This window comes from Rhinatrema bivittatum, chromosome 10 (assembly GCF_901001135.1).
Source record: "Rhinatrema bivittatum chromosome 10, aRhiBiv1.1, whole genome shotgun sequence".
Taxonomy (NCBI): Eukaryota; Metazoa; Chordata; class Amphibia; order Gymnophiona; family Rhinatrematidae; genus Rhinatrema; species Rhinatrema bivittatum.
Genome location: NC_042624.1, coordinates 66628325 through 66649280, shown reverse-complemented (window position 1 = coordinate 66649280; position 20956 = coordinate 66628325). Strand labels below are relative to the sequence as shown.

General features: G+C 40.2%; 1 protein-coding gene across 3 annotated transcripts in view; it reads left to right on the top strand.

Moving 5' to 3' along the window:
• Positions 1–14930, top strand: part of RALGPS2 (Ral GEF with PH domain and SH3 binding motif 2) — a 785699-nt gene extending 770769 nt beyond the window's left edge. For all 3 annotated transcript variants that reach the window (XM_029618595.1, XM_029618592.1, XM_029618597.1), the window contains one exon: positions 5547–14930. In XM_029618595.1, coding sequence (XP_029474455.1) covers positions 5547–5576 — 30 coding nt within the window. In that variant the 3' untranslated portion in view covers positions 5577–14930. The remainder of the gene's footprint in view (positions 1–5546) is intronic.
• The last annotated feature ends 6026 nt before the right edge of the window (positions 14931–20956 follow it).

Here is a 20956-nt window from a genome sequence, read left to right as displayed (position 1 = left end):
TGTCCAAAACCTCATTCTTCAGCACCTCCCGGGAAGGAGCAAAAATTCCTGGATGCTTTTGGGCGCAGAGTTTTCCATGGCTCTATGCTCATCTCTCGTATTGCGGCGTATCAGTTGTATATGACCCAATACAACAGAAATCTTTTCAAGCAGTTGCAAGAATTTGGGGAATCTCTCCCAGAGTAACTTAAAGATCAACTGAATTCCATTATCAAAAAAGGCTTCAATGCAGGTAAGCATGAAGTCAGGTCGGAAGTCCAAGATCGTTTGGCAGATCTCCCCTGTACTAGGGATAATCTCTTTGGAGAAAAGATCCAGGAAATGGTAGCACAGCTGAAGGACCATAATGAAACGCTCCAACAGCTCTCCGCTGCTCATGCTGATTTTTCTGCCTCTTCTAAACGGCCATTTAGGAGAGAGGCGAAGAGACTGGCTTACAAAGCCCAAAGGTACTTTCCTCCACCAGCACAGTCTCGTCCATCTAGACCTTTCCAGAAGCCTCCACCATGACAACCCAGATCTCAGAAGACACAGCCACCGGCTCAGCCTGGTCCCGCCTCGGGGTTTTGACTCTCCACTAGAGAGCGACTGTCATATTCCCCCTCTGCCATCTCTACCGGTCAGCAGCTGACTTTGCCACCAAGTGGATAAGCATCACCATGGACCGCTGGGTCCTGTCTGTCGTAGCTCAAGGTTACCATCGAAACTTCCTCTCCATACCGTCGGACTCTCCACCTCGGGCCGAGGTGGACTTCCTCTGATCATGCTCATCTCTTGCAAGAGGAAATAGCTTCCCTCCTGCAAGCCAATGCCAGAGAGCCAGTTCCTCCTTTGCAAAGGGGACATGGCTTCTACTCCCGATACTTCTTAATACCAAAAAAGATGGGAGGCATTCGCCCCATATTAGACGTTCATGCCCTAAACAAACATCTTCGGAAAGAGAAGTTTCAGATGGTAACCTTAGGCTCCTTACTACCGCTTCTCCAACGGGGGGATTGGCTTTGCTCTATAGATCTCAAAGACGCGTACATGCACATAGCAATTACTCCGTCTCACAGAAAGTACCTCTGGTTCCGTGTTGGAAACCGATACTTCCAGTACCGAGTACTTCTATTTGGCCTAGATTCGACCCCTCGTGTCTTCACGAAATGCCTGGCAGTAGTAGCCGCATACTTAAGAAGCCTAGGCACTCACATATATCCTTATCTAGATGACTGGTTACTGAGTGCTCAATCACCGGAGGCAGTTCTTCACTCCCTCCATCTTACTGTGCGGCTCCTACTATCCTTGGGATTTCTAATCAATTATCAGAAGTCCCATCTGTCACCATCTCAAGTCCTCTCCTTTATTGGAGCGGATCTCGACACTATCCAAGCAAAGGTGTTTCTTCCCAGGGACCGAGCTCATACGCTGGCGGGGCTGGCACGCACTGTACAATCTCATCGAACTACGATTGCTCATCATGTCCTCATCTTGCTGGGACATGTGGCGTCCTCGGTCCATGTTACCCCAATGGCTCGACTTGCCATGAGAGTAACGCAGTGGACATTAAAATCCCAGTGGTCACAGGCACATCATTCAATGTCCAGCATTGTCCATGTCACCAGGCAGCTTCGTCTCTCACTGGCGTGGTGGATTCAAGAGTCCCACCTGCTCAAGAGCCTGCCGTTTCAAGATCCAGAACCTCAGATAATCCTTACGACCGATGCTTCCACTCTAGGTTGGGGAGCACATGTCATCCACCTACAGACTCAGAGAACCTGGTCAGCAGAAGAGGCACGACATCAAATAAACTTTCTGGAGCTCCGTGCGATCAGATATGCCCTTTGTGCCTTCAAGGATTGCTTATCAAACATAACAATCCTGATCCAAACGAACAATCAGGTAGCAATGTGGTACATCAACAAGCAGGGAGGGACCGGTTCCTACCTCCTAGGTCAGGAAGTAGCACAGATTTGGGCCTTAGCTCTCTCTCATGCCATGCTACTGAGAGCGACCTACCTGACGGGTGTGGACAATGTTCTAGCAGACAAACTCAGTCGAATGTTTCAGCCCCACGAGTGGTCCCTCAATCCTGCAGTGGCGACTGGATATTTCAGAAGTGGGTGAACATCGACCTCTTTGCGTCGGTTCACAATCACAAGGTAGAGAACTTCTGCTCCCTACATCGCAGTCACAAAACTCCACCATGGGACGCTTTTTCCCTTTCCTGGGCGACGGGCCTCCTCTATGCCTACCCACTACTTCCTCTCATCAGCAAGACTCTTGTGAAGCTACGCAAAGACAGGGGTCTAATCATTCTAATAGCCCCTACTGGCCACGACAGGTATGGTTCCCCATCCTTCACGATCTCTCAGTGCGTCCGCAAATTTGACTAGGCACAGATCCATCCCTGATATCTCAGAAGAGCGGACAGTTGCGCCATCCCAACCTTCAGGCCTTGTCACTGATGGCTTGGATGTTGAAAGGCTAATCTTGTAGCCTCTCAATCTTTCGGACTCTGTATCCCAGGTCCTGCTAGCTTCACGAAAGCCTTCTACTAGAAAATCTTACCATTCTAAATGGAAAAGATTTTCATTGTGGTGCACTTCAAAGGTGTTAGACCCTTTTACCTGCCCCAAAACTCAGTTTTTAGACTACCTCTGGCACCTCTCTGAGTCGAGTTTACAAACTTCCTCCATTAGAGTACATGTCAGTGCGGTGGCTGCCTTCCATCGGGGTAGAGGGGATGTCTCTATTTCGACACAACCCTTAGTAGTACGCTTCAAGAAGGGCTTACTTCACCTCAAGCCCCCTCTCCGACCCCCGGCCCCTGCTTGGGACCTTAATTTGGTTTTAACGAGACTCATGAAACCTCAGTTTGAGCCTCTGCATTCCTGCGAGTTACGACATCTTACTTGGAAAGTACTTTTCCTTTTAGTTTTGACGTCTGCCCGCAGGATCAGTGAGCTACAGGTGCTGGTAACATACCCCCCTTACACAATTTCTTCATGATCAGGTGGTCCTCTGCACTCATCCTAAATTTCTGCCGAAGGTAGTCTCTGAGTTCCATTTAAATCAATCTATAGTTTTGCCTACTTTCTTTCTGAAACCCCACTCACATCCAGGTGAGCGGGCTCTGCATTCCTTGGACTGCAAACGTGCGTTAGCCTTTGGAACGCACTGCAGGCCATAGGAAGTCCACCCATCTATTTGTCTCTTTTGATAAAATTAAACTGGGTATCCTGGAAGGGAAGCAGACCCTGTCCTCCTGGTTGGCGGACTGTATTTCCTTCTGCTACCAACAAGCAGGCCTTCCACTACAGGGACGGGTTAAAGCGCACTCCATTCGAGCAATGGCAACATCGGTAGCAAACCTTTGGTCTGTGCCTCTTGCTGACATCCGCAGGGCTACTACTTGGAGTTCTCCCCTTACCTTCGCAGCCCACTATTGCCTTGGTAAAGCTGGCACACAAGATTCTCTTTTTGGCTAGTTCTGTGCAATTTGTTCTCAGCTTAATACCCAACTTCCTACCACGGCCTGCTGGGAATTTCAGGCTGCCCATTCTCCAAAAATCGCCCCTGTTGTTGTGCCTGTTGCAGGTCTTTGGGTGTTTTTGGTATATGCGCGGGCATCCTCAGCTTGTTATTCACCCATATGTGAGGACTACCATCCTGCATGACCTGTGAGAAAGCAGATTTGCTTACCTGTAACAGGTGTTCTCACAGGACAGCAGGATGTTAGTCCTCACGAAACCCACCCGCCACCCCACGGAGTTGGGTACGCTTGCAATTTGTTGTTTTATTTTTCACACGCTTTTTTTATTATACATGAGACTGAAGGGAGGCCCCAGCTGGATGCAGGGTTAGTGCCATGCTGGGCATGTCCAGTAGGTGTCAGTCAAAGTTCTAGAAACTTTGACAAAAGTATTCCGTGATTGGGCTCCATCCTGATGATGTCACCCATATGTGAGGACTAACATCCTGCTGTCCTGTGAGAACACCTGTTACAGTAAGCAACTCTGCTGTCCTAGGATAACACCTTTTACAAATAAGAAACTTTGCTTTTCTGATTCTCCTTTCTATATTTACGTTGTTGCTATGCCCTTTATCTCCTGTCTCTGGTCTTCTTTTCCTCATTTGTATACATTTCACTTTTCCACATGTCTTTCCCCTTTCTCATGTCTCTTGCTGGTATCTCTCATGTACTCCAAACTTTTGTATCTCCACTGCTGCTTCTGACACCATATCTCTTATAGCTCTACTCTCTCCTTCTCTAGGCCCCAATCTTCCCTTTTCTGTCTGACTCCAAGAACCCATCACTGCTTCTCTGGCTCCTTCAGCCCTTCACCCTCATCTCACCTTACCATGAAAGCCTCAGAACACCACCAGCCACTGCAAGATAGCTCCAGAATAGTGTCAGAGCTAGAGGAATCAACAAAAGCATCATGAAGGATGTTAGAGGAGCTGTATTCATTATCCCACTGCTGCTCCTGCTCCTTTCCTACCCCTGCATTGCATACTTTGTAAGGCAAAACTACATGCTGTCTGCTGCTTTATGTTCCAGCTTATGGCTTTGGTAGCACTCCAGAGCTATCCAGGGACAGCTGGTTTGCTTTGGTGGCCCAAGAGATATAGCAGGGGATAAGGAGGGAAAAGGCAGACAGACTGGGAGTCTCTTGAATGTCTCAAGTGACCTAGGCTGCCTGTAATTCCTAAAATGGTCCCTGACTTCAGATATTACCGCCAGCTTAGAAAATAGCTTGATAATATTTCTTTCACTTTATGTAATATATTTGTTAATGAACAACCATGAACTATAACTGTGATGACATTTTATGATTTGAATGTGAAGAAAGAAAGCAAAGACCACACAAAAGAAAGGCATGCATGAAAAGGGGACAATATTTAAATTCAAAGGTTTTAATTTATATCTTCCATCTGCCATCCCATTTACTGCCTCAAGCTTCCATTGCCCAATTTGTTTAGATCTGGCTAGTAGTAGCAGTAGGCTTGGTGCAAAATCGATTTAAGACATTGTGAAATTAAGCTCCTTTAGGGGCAGGCACATTTAATGCGCCAGAACCTCTTTTACTGTGCACAATTGTGCACTTGACCTCTGGAAAGATAGCAGACTGTTTCACTGCACTAAAACAACAGATTTATTTGTTTAAAGCATTTAAATATAAACCAGCAGTAGATTTTGTACAGAAGCAAACTTGGGACCAGATAGCATAGTTGTAATAGGAATAGCTTTTATAGGAAGTAATATGGTAAGATTTCGAGAAGAGTTTTCCTGTGAATAGAATATTTCACTATATGTACCATAAAATGTGACTGAATACTATATTTTTAAGTCTGGACAAACAATATTACTTGATTTCATATTGTAGTCATTTTACCCAGCATCTAAAATAAAATTGGAAACATCTGACTCCTGTAAAAGTTTTTCAGAGCTAGCCACAACTTGCTAGTATCAATAGAAACAAAGACTGAAAAGAAAATTTTGAATGCTGTTGATTAAAAAAAAAAAAAAATTACATCTAACATATTTCTTTTATCTTCAGGTTCCTGCTAACCTGATGACTTTTGAGTAAAAGTCTGATTCAAAACATCTAAACAAAGATACCAGTTTGAAGGAATGGATCTCATTGTGGTGAAAAAACCTGATGAGAGTGCCAGCAAAATCAATCCAGTGCCAGAACAGAGTCCAGCACCAGCTCAGTCTATTGAATCTTATACTGAATAAATGCAAATGGGAAAAATAAAAGCACTAACTGTTCAGGGGCAAGGAATTTCATCATTGGTGATGCACTCCTGAATACCTTCGGAGCTTTGGCCCAACCTGCCATGGACCTCACTTCTTTTAATACTTACTGAATCAACTGTGGAAACCACTGCCTTAAGTGTGAAAAGAGAACCAATGTGCAACACCAAATAGTGTGCGTGGGGAAAAACTTTGGCGGTGCCATGTATGGCATAAATAGATTGTAGTTAGCATGTTTCTTTTTAACTTTCTACTAACGTTTGGGAAACCCTTTTAGATTCTGTTACAAAAAATGAAACCATGTTTCTTAAAGTGGTTTACTTGAGAGCCAGATTGAGGCTACATTCATGTTGTGGGATTGGGATTGTATTGGGTAGAGGAGAGAGTAGATCTGAAATCTGCCAGCAGTTCTCTTCATAAGCATGCAACAGGCACAGATTATCCTGAACTGTGAATAGGAGAACTGTATAAAAGTATGAGGAAAGAAGCACTAGATCTGCAAAAACAGAAGTGTAATGAATGGGGAACATTAACTCCTGCACACTGCAGAATGTCCAAGTATTTACATACATAAATGCACTCAAGTGATATGTTTTGTTTTTCTCTGTTGGAATCTACAGTATAATGTATGTTAGGTGGAATTAGTTTATGCATTTTTCTTTTTTGAGGAAGGGGAGTGGAAGGGGATGGGGTTGCTACTTAAGATCTGAAATGTCAAACTTTGATCCTCGAAGGACACAACAGGACTGATTTTTCAGGATATCCACAGTGAATATTTATGACATTCATATAGAGGGGCTGTAGTGTACAAGCATTCTACATATTTTGGTTATCCTGAAAGTTAGATCTGCTGGTGACCATCATAAAATACAATTTGACAACTGGGTTCAATAGACTTTGACTGAGGTCAGAGCTAAGATATTTGTTATGCTCAAGGAAAAGATTGATATAAAGCCCTCATTATGAAAGTGCAGGAGATTTGCTTTTAGAAAAGGTATCAAACTTTGGAAAGAGCCCAAAATGTTCATATTGTCCAAATCTGATTTTTTAAAAATCAGCCTTATTTTGGACTATTGAGGTAAACAGAAAATATAATGCTGAGAATGGTGTCTGCCAAAAGCTGTACTGTACCTGATCTGTACATCATCTTTTGTCTCAAAATCCAATAGAATCATGTCTGCTGCCTTGAATGAGTTAAGGTGCCTGGCTAGCATGGTTATTGTTGCACACCTATCATATGTTCAGGTTAGCCCAGTTACCACCTCTTCATGGGCATATGTACACCCATGGGCACAACTCCCCAGTCATCACTGTTAACATGCACTGCTTTCTAACCTACTTATCCTTTCCACAGGAAGCACAGTAAACATAGTAATTTTTTTTAGGGAAGTGAAAAACAACCCTTCTTAAAGAGAAACTTTAGCTACAGAGCAAGACTTCAAGTGCCAGTTTCTTAGTCCAGATTGTTACGGGCTTTTTTGACCAACGAGAAATCATCCTTAAGATGTGTACACCACTGTATACTTCTTATCTGAGACATTTGAAAGAAAAAAATGTTCGTTATAGTTGTCTGTGGATGAGATGAGATTTTTTTTTTTTTTTTCTTGGTGGGAGGATATGTATTCCTTTTTGGTTTCTTTCCAGTATGCCCATAGCTTTTCCTGAAGGGTCAGTTGGGAATTGGAGTATCTCAAATGTCAATGTATAAATTACTTGCCTTTATTCGTTCTGGGAAGAATAATGCCAGGAGTTGCTTCAGTTTTTCCATGGTTCAGTATAAATGGTTTTTAAAATGTCAGAAATTGTACAAGATATATGATCCCAAGCTGTGTTACTCTCCTCAAAATAAGTTCTGTAAAAAAAAATTTAAAAATACAAATTCTACTCTTCTCTCCCTTTTGATCTTTTGAATACAGCAGGAAAGAGATCACAGCCAGCATATAGATAGAAAAGTAGGTTCTCATAGAGAAAAGTGTTAAAAACTGACCTATCAAAACTTTCCTGCTTGCTTAAGAGTGATAATTCTCCCTTACCAAAATAACTTCCAGAGAACTATATGAAGCCCCAGATAAGAAACGCCTGTCTGTTCTTAATTGGCTCTTGTTTTACAACGTACAAAAGCTATTTGTGTTTTATTTTGCACTTTAAAGTCACTAAAGTGATGTGGAGACGTATACCAGAAGAGTCACTGTATGATTTCATAGAAATGTATAGATATATTTTGAGGTCTTTTCTGTGATTTAGAGATGGGGTTCTCAGCCTCAGGAAATATCTAGCCAGTCATGTTTTCAGGATATCTGTAATGAATGTGCATGATATAGATTTGTATACAATGGAGTTAGCACATATAAATCTGTGTATGCAAATCTATCTCATGCATATTCATTGTGGATATCCTGAAAACCTGACTGGCTAGGTGTCCCCTGAGAACTGAGTTGAGAAACACTATTTTAGAGGATATGCATTTCACAACTTTGAATCCCATAGTTGTGTTTACACCTGAAAATAATTACTGGATAACATAGTCTTCTGCTCTGTGGGCATTTAACATTTGTATTTGAGAAGTTATGTAAGAATATTGTAAAGGTTAAAAAAAATCTGATTTTGTGAATGCTTATTATAATGTCTCTAATTTCTAGTTTTCATATTTGGAGGTACTTTTCTGCATATTTAATTTCATTCTTACTAAAGAGAAGACTGAGCAGGAATCCATGCTTTCTAGTAACACACGATGGTCACAGATGTTTAAAAAAAAAAAAAAAAGGGTAGGTTGCAAAATGTCATCCTTGCATATTCTCATACAATATGTTTCAGTTTCAATTATTGCATATGTTGCAACTTCCAGCCAAAAAGGAGCTGACTTCAGGGTTGTGTGCACACCCTGTAATAAACTAGGAGAAAATACATATAATTTCCTGGAACAAAGTCTCTTCCAAGTCACAACCCAAAGTTAGTTTTGCATTTTGTGTGAGAATATCTTAGTTTTCAGAGAGTGCTTCCCCCTTGCTTCACTACATGAGGCAGTAGCACTACAGAACAGAAACAGCTGCATAAAGATGTAAATGTAGCCATCAATGGATATTTCTGGGGGTTTGTCGACATGTGACTTTAGAGGGAGAGATCCATTCTGTGTGAGGCATACACAGTAGCTTACATATGTGTGTATAATGGCTTGAAAACATTGTTTTTTGATTTGATGTTGGATCACCATCCTCTTGGGGTGGATTTTGCTCCCTGGTCATTTCTGACCTGGTTGAAATTCCTTTGGAGAATTTGTTTTTCCCTTGCAGAATTGATTGCATGTTCTTGGGGATTTGGGGGTTTTTTCTGGTTCGCACATTTTCCAAGTCCCATGTTGAGTGTATAGCCACAACGCCATCTACACAGCCATCAGTATTAATATGTACACTTGTCTTGCACATTGTTAGTTTATTATTTTGCATTTCATATCTAAGTAGTTAATGTATTTTATTTCTTTTCTGAAATATTTGTTTTTAACTGTTTTTGTTGGTTTTAAAAGTGTTGTGGTTAAATAACCCTGTGGAATTTTATTTTCCAATTCATGTTGAAGGCCTGTATCCAAATTCCTTTAACAGAGACACATTACTGGAAGCCAATCTCAGCATCATTAGGTTTGACTTTATAAGGAATTTAACAGAGATGATGTTTGGTTCATTCTACTGCTAGAACATTTCAGATTAATCCCTAAACTTTGCAGTAATTAATGTACCACAAACGTTATAGGGATCACTACTTCCATCCCACACAAGAGAACAACTTGAACCTGCTCCTAGCACCTTTTATGTTTCAAAGTTATTAATCCCTGAGTTATCGGTAATAGGTTAACTCAAGTGCAGAGAATTCAGAAGGGAATTATGAAAGATTAATAAGTGGAGTAGGAGTCCATTTACCTTATATGAAAATCTTATAATTGGATTCTGTTAAATATTATAGGTCAGCACACCTCTCCTACAGTGACTTCATAGCTCATATTAAAAAAAAGTGCAATACGTGCAAGAAAATTTGTATAAATATAAATTTTTAAAAATACCTTCTCATTTCCCATGCACTTTATTATGAAATATATTTTTGTTTGGACTTGTATGTGGTCATAGTTTACAAAACATATAGAATAGGTGGTCAATGCGTATTACACCCAACATACCAGGCAGAGAAAATTTGTATAATCTTGGATTTGCCCTAAATCCTATAAATTAACATATTTGGGCAGAATCTGAGTTAGAACATTTTATCAAATAATAAAATACAGACAAGACTGAATTTCATTATGGGATAACATTTTTCACAGTAGTACTTTAGGTCTCAAGTCAACAATCCATTTGCAGTGTTCCTTCTCATATCTATTCTAGAGTTAGACATTTGTACCACTTTGCTGTGCCATTCCCTGCCACGTCCGCTTGTACAGACATTATGAGAATCCTTTGTGCGTGATCAGACTGTGTAGATACAACATATTGTATGACATCAGTCCTCTTTTCCACTTTGAAAACAAAAAATCAAAAAATATAAATTCTAAATCTTATCCAACTGACAAATTCAAACAAACGGCAAGTATTGCAACTGGGATAGGAGGAAAACATCATTTCTGTGAGTGATATATTTTAGTTCATCTATATCTAGTGACGCTCAGGGGTCACAGATTGCTTTAAGAAAAAGTGGGTTGCAAAATGGATGTCCTTGCAGCTTCCTGTAAAATAAAACATATATTTCTAAGTTTCAAATTGTAAATATATTACTATAACTCCTTTTAAACCAGAGGGGCTAATTTCAGGGTTGTGCACACTCTCTATAGTAAACTAGGGAAAAAGGTTATTTTCAAACAATGAAAATTCCAAAGTTAGTTTTGCATTTTGTGTGAGAATATCTTAGTTTTCAGAGATTGCTTTCCCCACTGCCTCCCTACATGAGGAAGTAACACTACAGAACAGAAACAGCTGCATAAAGAAGTAAATGTAGCATAAAAAGATTATCCAGGAACCTTTCTGGTGGTTTGTCTACATATGACTTCACAGGAAATAATCCAATCTATATGTGAGGCATACACAGTAGCTTACACCAGTCTGCATTATGAGTTGAAAATGGTAATCACTGATTTGTATTCAGCTACCTTTTTCTATCAGTGGTAGCTGTTTGAAACCAGGAAACTAAAATATATGTAGCTTGCTAAATAGATATAGTCTGTGTAGATTATATGCTATATTGTGCAGCACTGAAAAAAGTGTTTCATACCACCAGCAGAGGACCTAATTCACAAAACTGATCCAGCATATAAATTCCTTTTGTATGTCATTACATCCAGAATGGAAACAGAAATAAAAATTTATAGAAACATTTTATTTTCACTAATAACTCACATTACCTTCAGGGAATGCTTGTACAGCAGACAAACAGCGAAAGAGGTTTTCACAAACACTTTTGTTTGTTTGCACTGGGACAGCATTTTGGTACAGCATAGATTGAAAATATATAAAATAGATGACCTTTCAGAAATTTAACAACAAACCCTACTAATTAATATATAGTGGACTGACTGCCCATTTATTTACTATCATTATCTGACAACTCAAGTCTTTGTATCTATGGGAAAAGTTTTAATAAATCAGGCTTGTTATATATTGCTTAATTTAAGGATTTAGTATCCTACTAGGTGCTAAACATTGTTTCCTTCACTTAGCTAATATAGTTTTTTTTTAGTTTGTCAATCAAATTATCAAAGGAAAAATATTGTTGGTCTCAGACTAGTCTTATCTACTTTAAACTACTATGAGGTGCATTAGATTTGGCTGTGATCTCATCTGTTTTTGTAGAAAACGAAATGTATATTGGGAGTCTTGAGCCTTCTCTGCTGTGCTCTTAAAATTGAAACAGGAACACCTTTTGCATCTGTAGTTGCAGGGCTAAATAAATATTCTCACAATGGTCTCCATTTACTTTTGCAAGAAACTGAGCCAAGTTACACTGGAGTTGTTACCTGCACATGGGGCATCTTTTTCACAAACTGCTTTCTGTAAAATATGTAATTAGAGTTTTGTTTAAGCTAAAGAGGCACATTTTTGATTCTGCATCTTGTAACTACTTGCATCCTTCTTGTATTTAATACTGCCTTGGGTGTTACTTCTTTAAATAGTGTTTTAAGAGAACTGTAATTTGAAAACATCTGGTATATGCTTGCTGCAAAGTTTAATTTTAAAGATATTCTCAGTGAGTGATACCAAAATATAAAAAGGATGCAAAGAGAATAAAGAAAAATTCTACAGAAAATGCCTCTATAATCTGCGTACAGAGAAACATGTAGGGCTTCATGTTTAAAAAGTGTAGGCGTTTACAAAATCGATACTTAAAAGGGGGTCTTTGTATTGTATTGCTAGGAAAACCTGTTCTCTAGTTGGGACCTTTCATCTTTGATATTGAATGTGATGTGTTTACCTACTATAGAACAGCCACAGAATTGCTGCATAAACAACTTACATTTATATATGCTGTACATAATTTGCCTTGTCCCTTTATCTGAAGAGACAAGAGGCCAAAATAAGACAAGAACTTAAGATGTGCTGTTAGGTTAGACCAAAAATCCATTGAGCTCAGCATCCTGTCTCCAGTAGTGGCCACTCCAGGTCACTAGGAATGATGCAATAAATCCAGGAGAGCATCTTAAAAATTGACCCAATTTAGGGTCTTTTGTTGAATACTGTAATTTGATAGCTTTTCCACTCAGGACTTACTGCTTGGAAATACAGCAGAAAAAAAAGCACATTAAAGTAGCCAGTAGAAAGCATGCTGCTTATGTAAGGTTGATCCCATTATCTTTAGAAAAACCTTGAACACTGGTCTTCTTACCATGTTTCAAAGCACATTCTGCTGCAGTTTAATTATTAGAAGAACATTCTTTTCCTCTTTGAATGGGAGACATTGACCATTGTCGACATGAAAATTGTCACAGTAAGTCAGTGCTTTATGTATTCAGGTTATATCACTTTTTGAAGGAGAAATAGACTACTTATGTCTCAAGTTCAAAAATAAAAGCACAGGTCCAAACCTAGATGACTATGCTAACAACTGGTGATATTCCTTTGGTTCCCTGATTTTGTTTTCAGATTTTCCCTCTTTGAATCTGGAGTAGCAAGCACAGACATTTTTAATCTTTTCACAGACAGCTTATATTTTCCAGTTTTGGCCTTTACAACATCTTTATACATCTATTCACTTTTTTCTCTAAAAAGTGGGGGGAAGGGGTTGCAGCAAGGCACTAGGATCAAAACAGAAATTCTACACCTATACCAACATAGAGCATCTAGTATTAGAGCAAACCCCAAGGCCAGCTTATCCCCAGCCCATAACTTAGAGCCAACAGTTTTTTTTCTAAGGAGGGCTTTGATCAGTGCCTTATCGATTCAGAGACCAATGCAGCAGACTGTGATTACAAAACCAAGTCAGTTTCATGTATGTGGTTCTCCTGCCTTCACCCCTTTTTTGCAGTAGGTCTTGAAGCATTGAACTTTAGTCTATGTAAGTAGGCAGATGTGCTAAGTTGCTTTGGTATCTACTGGAATTTTTTATTAGATTTTTCTTTCATGGCAGGATGGCTAAATAGAACCATGTAGAATTAGATATTACAGATCTGTTTTTAAGTATCATGTGTCAAATGCATAACATGTCCCATATTTTAACTCAAATGAGAATGACTAACTTTTAGGATTAGATATAGGATTATGAATAAATGTTACCATACTGGAATTGAAGCTGAGAAGATCACATGTCATGGCCTGAGTGCTCAGTTATATTAGTAGTTTAATGTTTCTTCCTTGATCTATTACCATGTAATGGTTCAAGTATTGTAATGATTTCTCTGCTTCTTCCTTTCTTACTGAACCATTACATAGGTCATAGTACTCAAGAATAAAGCTTTAGAAGTGAAGCCACCTCCAGGACTAAACTTTCTAACACTGCTCCACAACCAACTAGATTTATCTACATTCTGTGCAAACTTCTACATTTTTCCAGGGGTTCAAACAAATTTTCACAAGTCACCTGACAGACAAAAGATTTAGACATAGATCACCTAAAGCTGATCTTTCATCATCTGATTCCAAACACAGCATGACCCATTTCTGTTTAATTGACATTACAAAATAAAGCATGAAACGTAAAGTCTTGGAGGAGAATAGAATGGAAGATTTTTCTTTTAGTCTATTTTTTGTTAGATTTGGAAATCCATTACTTTATTGGAACTGTAATTTTCTTAAAAGTACTGTATGTTTCACTCTTTGACTAAGAAAAATCTTTTCAAAAAAATACGCTATGAACCATAAAATTCAGTTATTGATCTCAAGTATCTGGAAGCGAGCAATTTCAGTATGTTGTTTGACTCATGTTAGAGTGGAGCTTTTGGAAATCACAAGTCAGAGTGGGTTGAGCAGTGAATATGATTGATTAGTCTAGTTACTGAATATAGAGCAGTAAGGAATTTTTTTAACCCAAGTTTATTGGAGCTATAAAGCTTAAATATCTAATTGAAGCTGCTGTGGAGAGCAGGCTGTGACTGGCTAAATGCCTGAGCTTGCTTTTCAGCAGCCATGCAGATTGTAAATGAGAATGTCCAGCAGCAACACTGAATGTTGCATTGGCATAAGGGACCAGTGTCTGCATGGCTCCTTCAAAGAGGGTATGGGAGAGACAAATATGATCCAGAAAAAAAGAACTGCTAAGCTTAAACTCTTAACCAACGTGATCCAATCTTATTGTGGCTTAAATGAATGCCAGTTGTGTGAGAGACTTTAGGGATTAAAATTCATATAGCTGTAGATACCCTCCATTTATTAGTATCCATTAATGCTCTTCTGCTATGCACTGAAAAGGGAGAAACAAATCCAGCTATGTGGACATCAGTGTTACAGATGGAGAAATCCCATCAAACACAAGCTAATGCTGATATTGTGAATCTAACACAAGTCATTTTTTGCTAGCTGTTAATTTGCTGGAGTAGTAATTTGCATTATGATCTCTCTGAGTGATGTGCACCTTTTACTCTCCTTTTCTGTTTTTAATACTTCAGCGTGTGTGCTTGTGATATTTTGTGTTTGCAAATGCTAGTTTAAAATGAAAAGAGTGTCTGTAAGAATATATTTGGCATTTTTCCTACAGAAATAAAACTCTTTAAAATATAGCCTCTGTGTGTTTGTTTAATTTTCTGACCTAGCCTGTTGGAGTCGCACATCCTGCCCAGAAGTGGGAATGATGTATTTCAGAATGCTTCTTGCACTCTGAGCACTTCTTGATTTGGCTATTCATAGTCACTTTTATTACTGGATATCTTTACTAAATGTATATGGATGTACAATTTGGTTAAGTTTCTCAGGAACAGTTGGCATATAAGTGGACACTTGACAGCAGAAGGTATAAACTTTCTGGGTTTATCTGGGCCATCTTTCCTTTAGGTACTGCTCACTGGGCTTGTAAACAGGTAAAATGATTTTTTTTTTCCTTTATATTTTGTTCTTTTTTTTTTTTTGGAAATTAATAAAAAAAAAAAAAAGTTAACCTTAAATGAAAAACTGATCAATTGAATGAAATAATGCAGAAAAATGAAAAAAATTTCCATTATCACAATTTGCATATCTAATCATCATAGAGGGAGGGAATGCATATATAAGGTAATGCAATAAAAAAAAAAGTTCTTCACTCGAGAAATTAAAAAAAAAAAAAAGGCTTAACAGGATCTCTCAGTTAATACGAGAGATCACAAACCAATGATCCCCAACAAACAATAGAACTGAAAACTTAACTAAGATCTTATGAAGTAGAATGAGCTACTAGGTTCTTACTCTCCAGAAAAGTCCTTCAAGTGTTCAGGATCTGAGAAAATATTTATTTCCCTGATGTCTTGCCAGGCACTTACAAGAAAATTGATCACTAATTCTGCAACATCTGCAGCAGCTTCTTGGTGTAGAGTAAGAAATTTTTTTCTGTCTAAACTAGGTGGCCCACAAGACATCTGAGAATGCATGTACGTGCACAGATACAAAGGGGACAGTTTTTTTTAAACATAATCAGGCCAATACAGTAAAGTGCGGCCCCGGTTACCCTGCTTCTAACCCGTGGTTACCCTGTTTCTAACCCGCGTTAGCCCAACCTGCTATTCACTATCCCCTTTAACCCATCCTTACCGCCTCTTTAACTCAACGGGTAACCCTTTCCGCCCGCGGCATGTATATGAGATGTAAACGATCGGATTAGCTATTCCCTCCCATACAGTAACGCGCGCCCCGATTATCGCTTTTTAAACCTGCACTTTTCCCGCGCGTTTAACCTGCTAACTTACCGCCTACCCTTACCCCTGCATTAGAGGCAGGGGTAAGGGTAGGCGGCAAACTTTCCCCCAGCCCCCGCTCACCTGCCCTGGCCGCGTCCATGGGTGCCGGTCTCCGGGGCAGCCCCAGTCCTCTCAAATTGACGGGCCAATCCCCCCGGGCTCTCCGGAGCTGCAACCCAGCTCTGCCCCAGTCTTGCAAAAAAAAAGTTTCCTTTCTTCTTGCAAACGCGTTTCTTAATGGCAGGAACAATTGCAACTTCTGTTCCTTGCGTGAAGCCGGGTTAAAACAAAAGGGAATAAAGTGTGATAAAAGTAAACTTACTGGCGGGAGCCAGCGGGCGCGCATTCGTCGAGGCGGGAGCCAGCGGGCACGCATTCGTCGAGGCGGAGGGAGCCGGCGGCAAAAGCGGCCTCTAACAGCCCCTGCCGGCAGTGAATGAATGCACGCCTGTATAGGCCTGTGCAATTGGGGCGCTCAAGGCGTGACGTTTGGCGTCATGGCGTGTCACGTCGGCGTTCGCTAATGCGCTGCCTTGAGCGCCCAAATTGCATTCATTCACCTTCGCCAGCGGGGGCTGCTGGAAGCCGCTTTGGCTCCCCTGCCCCCGCCGGCAAAGGTGAATGAATGTAATTTGGGCGCTCAAGGCAGCGCATTAGCGATACAGAGGCATTATGACATTTTCCGTTTTATTCACCATTCCCTTTCTAATAATTCCCAACATTCTGTTTGCTTTTTTGACTGCCGCGGCACACTGAACCGACGATTTCAATGTGTTATCCCCTATGACGCCTAGATCTCTTTCTTGGGTTGTAGCACCTAATATGGAACCCAACATTGTGTAATTATAGCATGGGTTATTTTTCCCTTTATGCATCACCTAGCACTTATCCACATTAAATTTCATCTGCCATTTGGATGCCCAATTTTCCAGTCTCACAAGGTCTTCCTGCAATTTATCACAATCTGCTTGTGATTTAACTACTCTGAACAATTTTGTGTCATCTGCAAATTTGATTATCTCACTCATCGTATTTCTTTCCAGATAATTTATAAATATATTGAAAAGTAAGGGTCCCAATACAGATCCCTGAGGCACTCCACTGTCCACTCTCTTCCACTGAGAAAATTGTCCATTTAATCCTACTCTCTGTTTCCTGTCTTTTAGTCAGTTTGCAATCCACGAAAGGACATCGCCACCTATCCCATGACTTTTTACTTTTCCTAGAAGCCTCTCATGAGGAACTTTGTCAAATGCCTTCTGAAAATCCAAGTATACTGGTTCACCTTTATCCACGTGTTTATTAACTCCTTCAAAAAAGTGAAGCAGATTTGTGAGGCAAGACTTGCCCTGGGTAAAGCCATGCTGACTTTGTTCCATTAAACCATGCCTTTCTATATGTTCTGTGATTTTGATGTTTAGAACACTTTCCACTTTTTTTCCTGGCACTGAAGTCAGGCTAACCAGTCTGTAGTTTCCTGGATCGCCCCTGGAACCCTTTTTAAATATTGGGGTTACATTTGCTAACCTCTAGTCTTCAGGTACAATGGATGATTTTAATGATAGGTTTCAAATTTTTACTAATAAGTCTGAAATTTCATTTTTTAGTTCCTTCAGAACTCTGGGGTGTATACCATCCGGTCCAGGTGATTTACTACTCTTCAGTTTGTCAATCAGGCCTACCACATCTTCTAGGTTCACTGTGATTTGATTCAGTCCATCTGAATCATTACCCATGAAAACATTCTCCATTACGGGTACCTCCCCAACATCCTCTTCAGTAATTAAACAACATGTGGTACGTGCAGCACAGCCTATCGCATCCCCCTTTGAACCCCTTGGACAACTACGTGTGGAAAATGCAGCTTTTGTTCTCAAGCCATTACTGGGATGATCCTAATAATCGCATTAAAATCACCCGTAAGCAACTCGTGGATTGCAATTCAGAATTTGTAGTCTATGCACTCATATGCCCATGTTCTAAAATATACGTGGGCCGTACTAAGCGCAAAATCCGAGTTTGTCTAGTGGAACACAGAAGCAGGGTCAAAAATGCAGACTTAACAGCCCCGATTATTCAGCACTGTATCACATATCAGCACACATTCGAACAAATTAAATGGACTATCGTGGAACAAGTATCCTCATCTTGGAGGGGTGGTGATAGATCACCCATACTGAATTATAAGGAAAGTCAATGGATTCACCGTCTTCAAACAGTAGAACCCGGGGGATTAAATGAAAAGGTGGAATGGTACACCTTGATTTAATTTCTCCTTACAGCACCCCTCTCACTTTTTTCACACGGATGACATTCATGGACCTCTGCATACACAACCCCGGTGAAATCCCCCAGGTTCTCTATGAAATTTGTTTTTAAACTGTACCAAACATTTTGGCTTTATTTAGAGATTCCAAATATAACAGATTGATGAATTAAGATGGCACCCGATGACGTAGGTGTCCATATTTGGACGACTTATAGTCTGAACACCCAATTGCGCAACACATAAGGTATTTTGAGGACATTTATAAACTTACTAGGTCCCCCTGTAATTCATTACAGGGCTTTATTAGCTTTAGATACACATTTAAAGGATGACACAATCGTGTCATTAATTAGTCTTCACTTGATTTTTTGTAGACTCCAAACCAAGATGGTGTCTGCTGACGTATGTACCCTTATTTGGACTTCTCTTAGTCTGAACATTCATGCACATAACCAAGATGGCGATTCAGTGACGTAGATACCCTTATATGGATCTCTCCCACCAATTTACACTCTATTTTGGCGGGCCCTTGCGCTTTAAATAACAGCAGTCCTACTGCGATCCCGTTGCTGACAGACCGTTCGCAGCAGGACCGCAGACTGTTCTTTCAACTGCGCATAAGTAAGTACTGCAGCCCTTCAGGTATATATAATGTACCTATACCGGCATGTTTTCTTTTCGATTCTTCATACATTATCACTTTTTGCAGCGCAATTTGAAACGATTGTCTCAGCAACATATGATGAGCACCATATAAATGTAAGTTTTATCTCCATACTGGCGCCACTTTTTAGAAATTGTATGTGGGTCTTTTTGTACACTTTCTGTGTTTTGAAATTGCAGTCCCTGTACCAGCAAGAATTTAATCCGATTCCCTGAAGAAGGAGTTTTTCTCCAAAACACTGAGTGTCGGACAGTGTCAGATTTGCCCACCCAGCCGGTTTCCATTTGGTGCAAGGACTTCTGTTTTGGACTTTACCAGAGAAATTGAACTGGAAGGTTCATAATACATCAGCACAAGATAAGTGTACCTTACATCTACACGTGAGTTTTTGCTCCTGCCCATGGGAGCAATTAACACAAAAACATCTCTTAAGTGGCCAATGATTAAAAAATGATCCCGCTGCTGAAAGCTCTTCAATAGAGCTTGTAGCTTTCGAAGCCTGGTTTCCTTAAAGGCACGTTATATGACGTCACGCAGAGATACGGTATATAAAATTTAACCCGTTATACACAAGTTCAGGATTCTCATATTGTGTATATTCAGTAATTCTTGACTGACTTTGGATTTTGTATTTCTTTGTATTGATATGAAAAATCATCCCCAACATGGCATTGCTTATGAATGAAGTTCATTCCTGTCAAGGTAAGCATAAAGCAAACCTAATTAGAGAAATTGCCAGAGAGTCCTGATGACAAAAAAAACATCCATAGTAGTTTAAGCATGCATAGAGAGGATGTTGAGAGAGAGCTCCAAACTGCCCTTCCTTTTCTCCATAACCAGTAAATGAAACAAGCATGTCAAAACTAAATTGGGAAAAATTTAATAGGGATACAAGGCATCTAAGGGTGCTAGTGCTGTCGGCATTAACCCAGCGTGGGCAGGTATTTTTTTTATACTCTTTTTATTGGCATTTAGTCAATACAAAAACAGGGGAAAAAAGAACCAATATTCATGGACATACAGAAAAAAGAAGACCAAATACAAAGTAAACATGTTTTACAATAAAATAAAAAGTCCACGTTCAGGGGAACAAAGAAATTAAGTATACTTATACTAAGCATTAACCTCAACTTTATCTAACAGAAAAGTTTCCAAATGTTAAATGTTAAAAATTGATAAGTTACAATTGGGTCTATCCTGTAAAGTGCGGCCGCGTTTACCCTGCTCCTAAGCCGCGTTTTACTCACTTTCCGGCCGCGTTATCCCTTCCTGCGATCCCGAATCCCCTTTAACCTACTCCTACCGCGTCCTAAAATCCCCGGCCAACCCCTTCCGCACGCGGCATGCATATTGCATGCAAACGAACGAATTAGCTATTCCCTAGCATCCCGTAACCCGCGCCCCGACTATCGCTCTCTTTCCCTGCCGTTTTGTCGCGCGTTTAACCTGCAAACTTACCGCCTACCCTGACCCCTGCGGTAGAGGCAGGGGTAAGGGTAGATGGCAAGCTTTCCCCCAGCCCCCGCTCACCTGCCCCGGCCGCGATCATGGGTGCCGGTCTCCGTAGCAGCCCCAGTCCTCTCCCCTGCTCCCGAAGTAAGTAGTAGTATTCTTACTGGCATTGCGTTACACTGTAAACCACTGTGATATGCCAGATCGAACAACGGTATATAAAAAATAAATAAATGTGATGGGTCTAGGAAAATAAATTTATTACCCTGATAAATTATAATACATTTACAGATAAATTTAAGAAAATAGGTTTCACCCAGTGAGTACCTTTGGCTTAAATTGTAAAAAAGCTCTTCTCAACTGGGTCTTCCTTGCAGCATCAGGAAATATTGATACTCTATAACCTCAAAACATCAAATTCTTATTTCTGAAGTAACTTCTCAAAATTAACTCCTTGTACAAGAAATTACTAAGGTTGCCCTAGTGGAAATTATA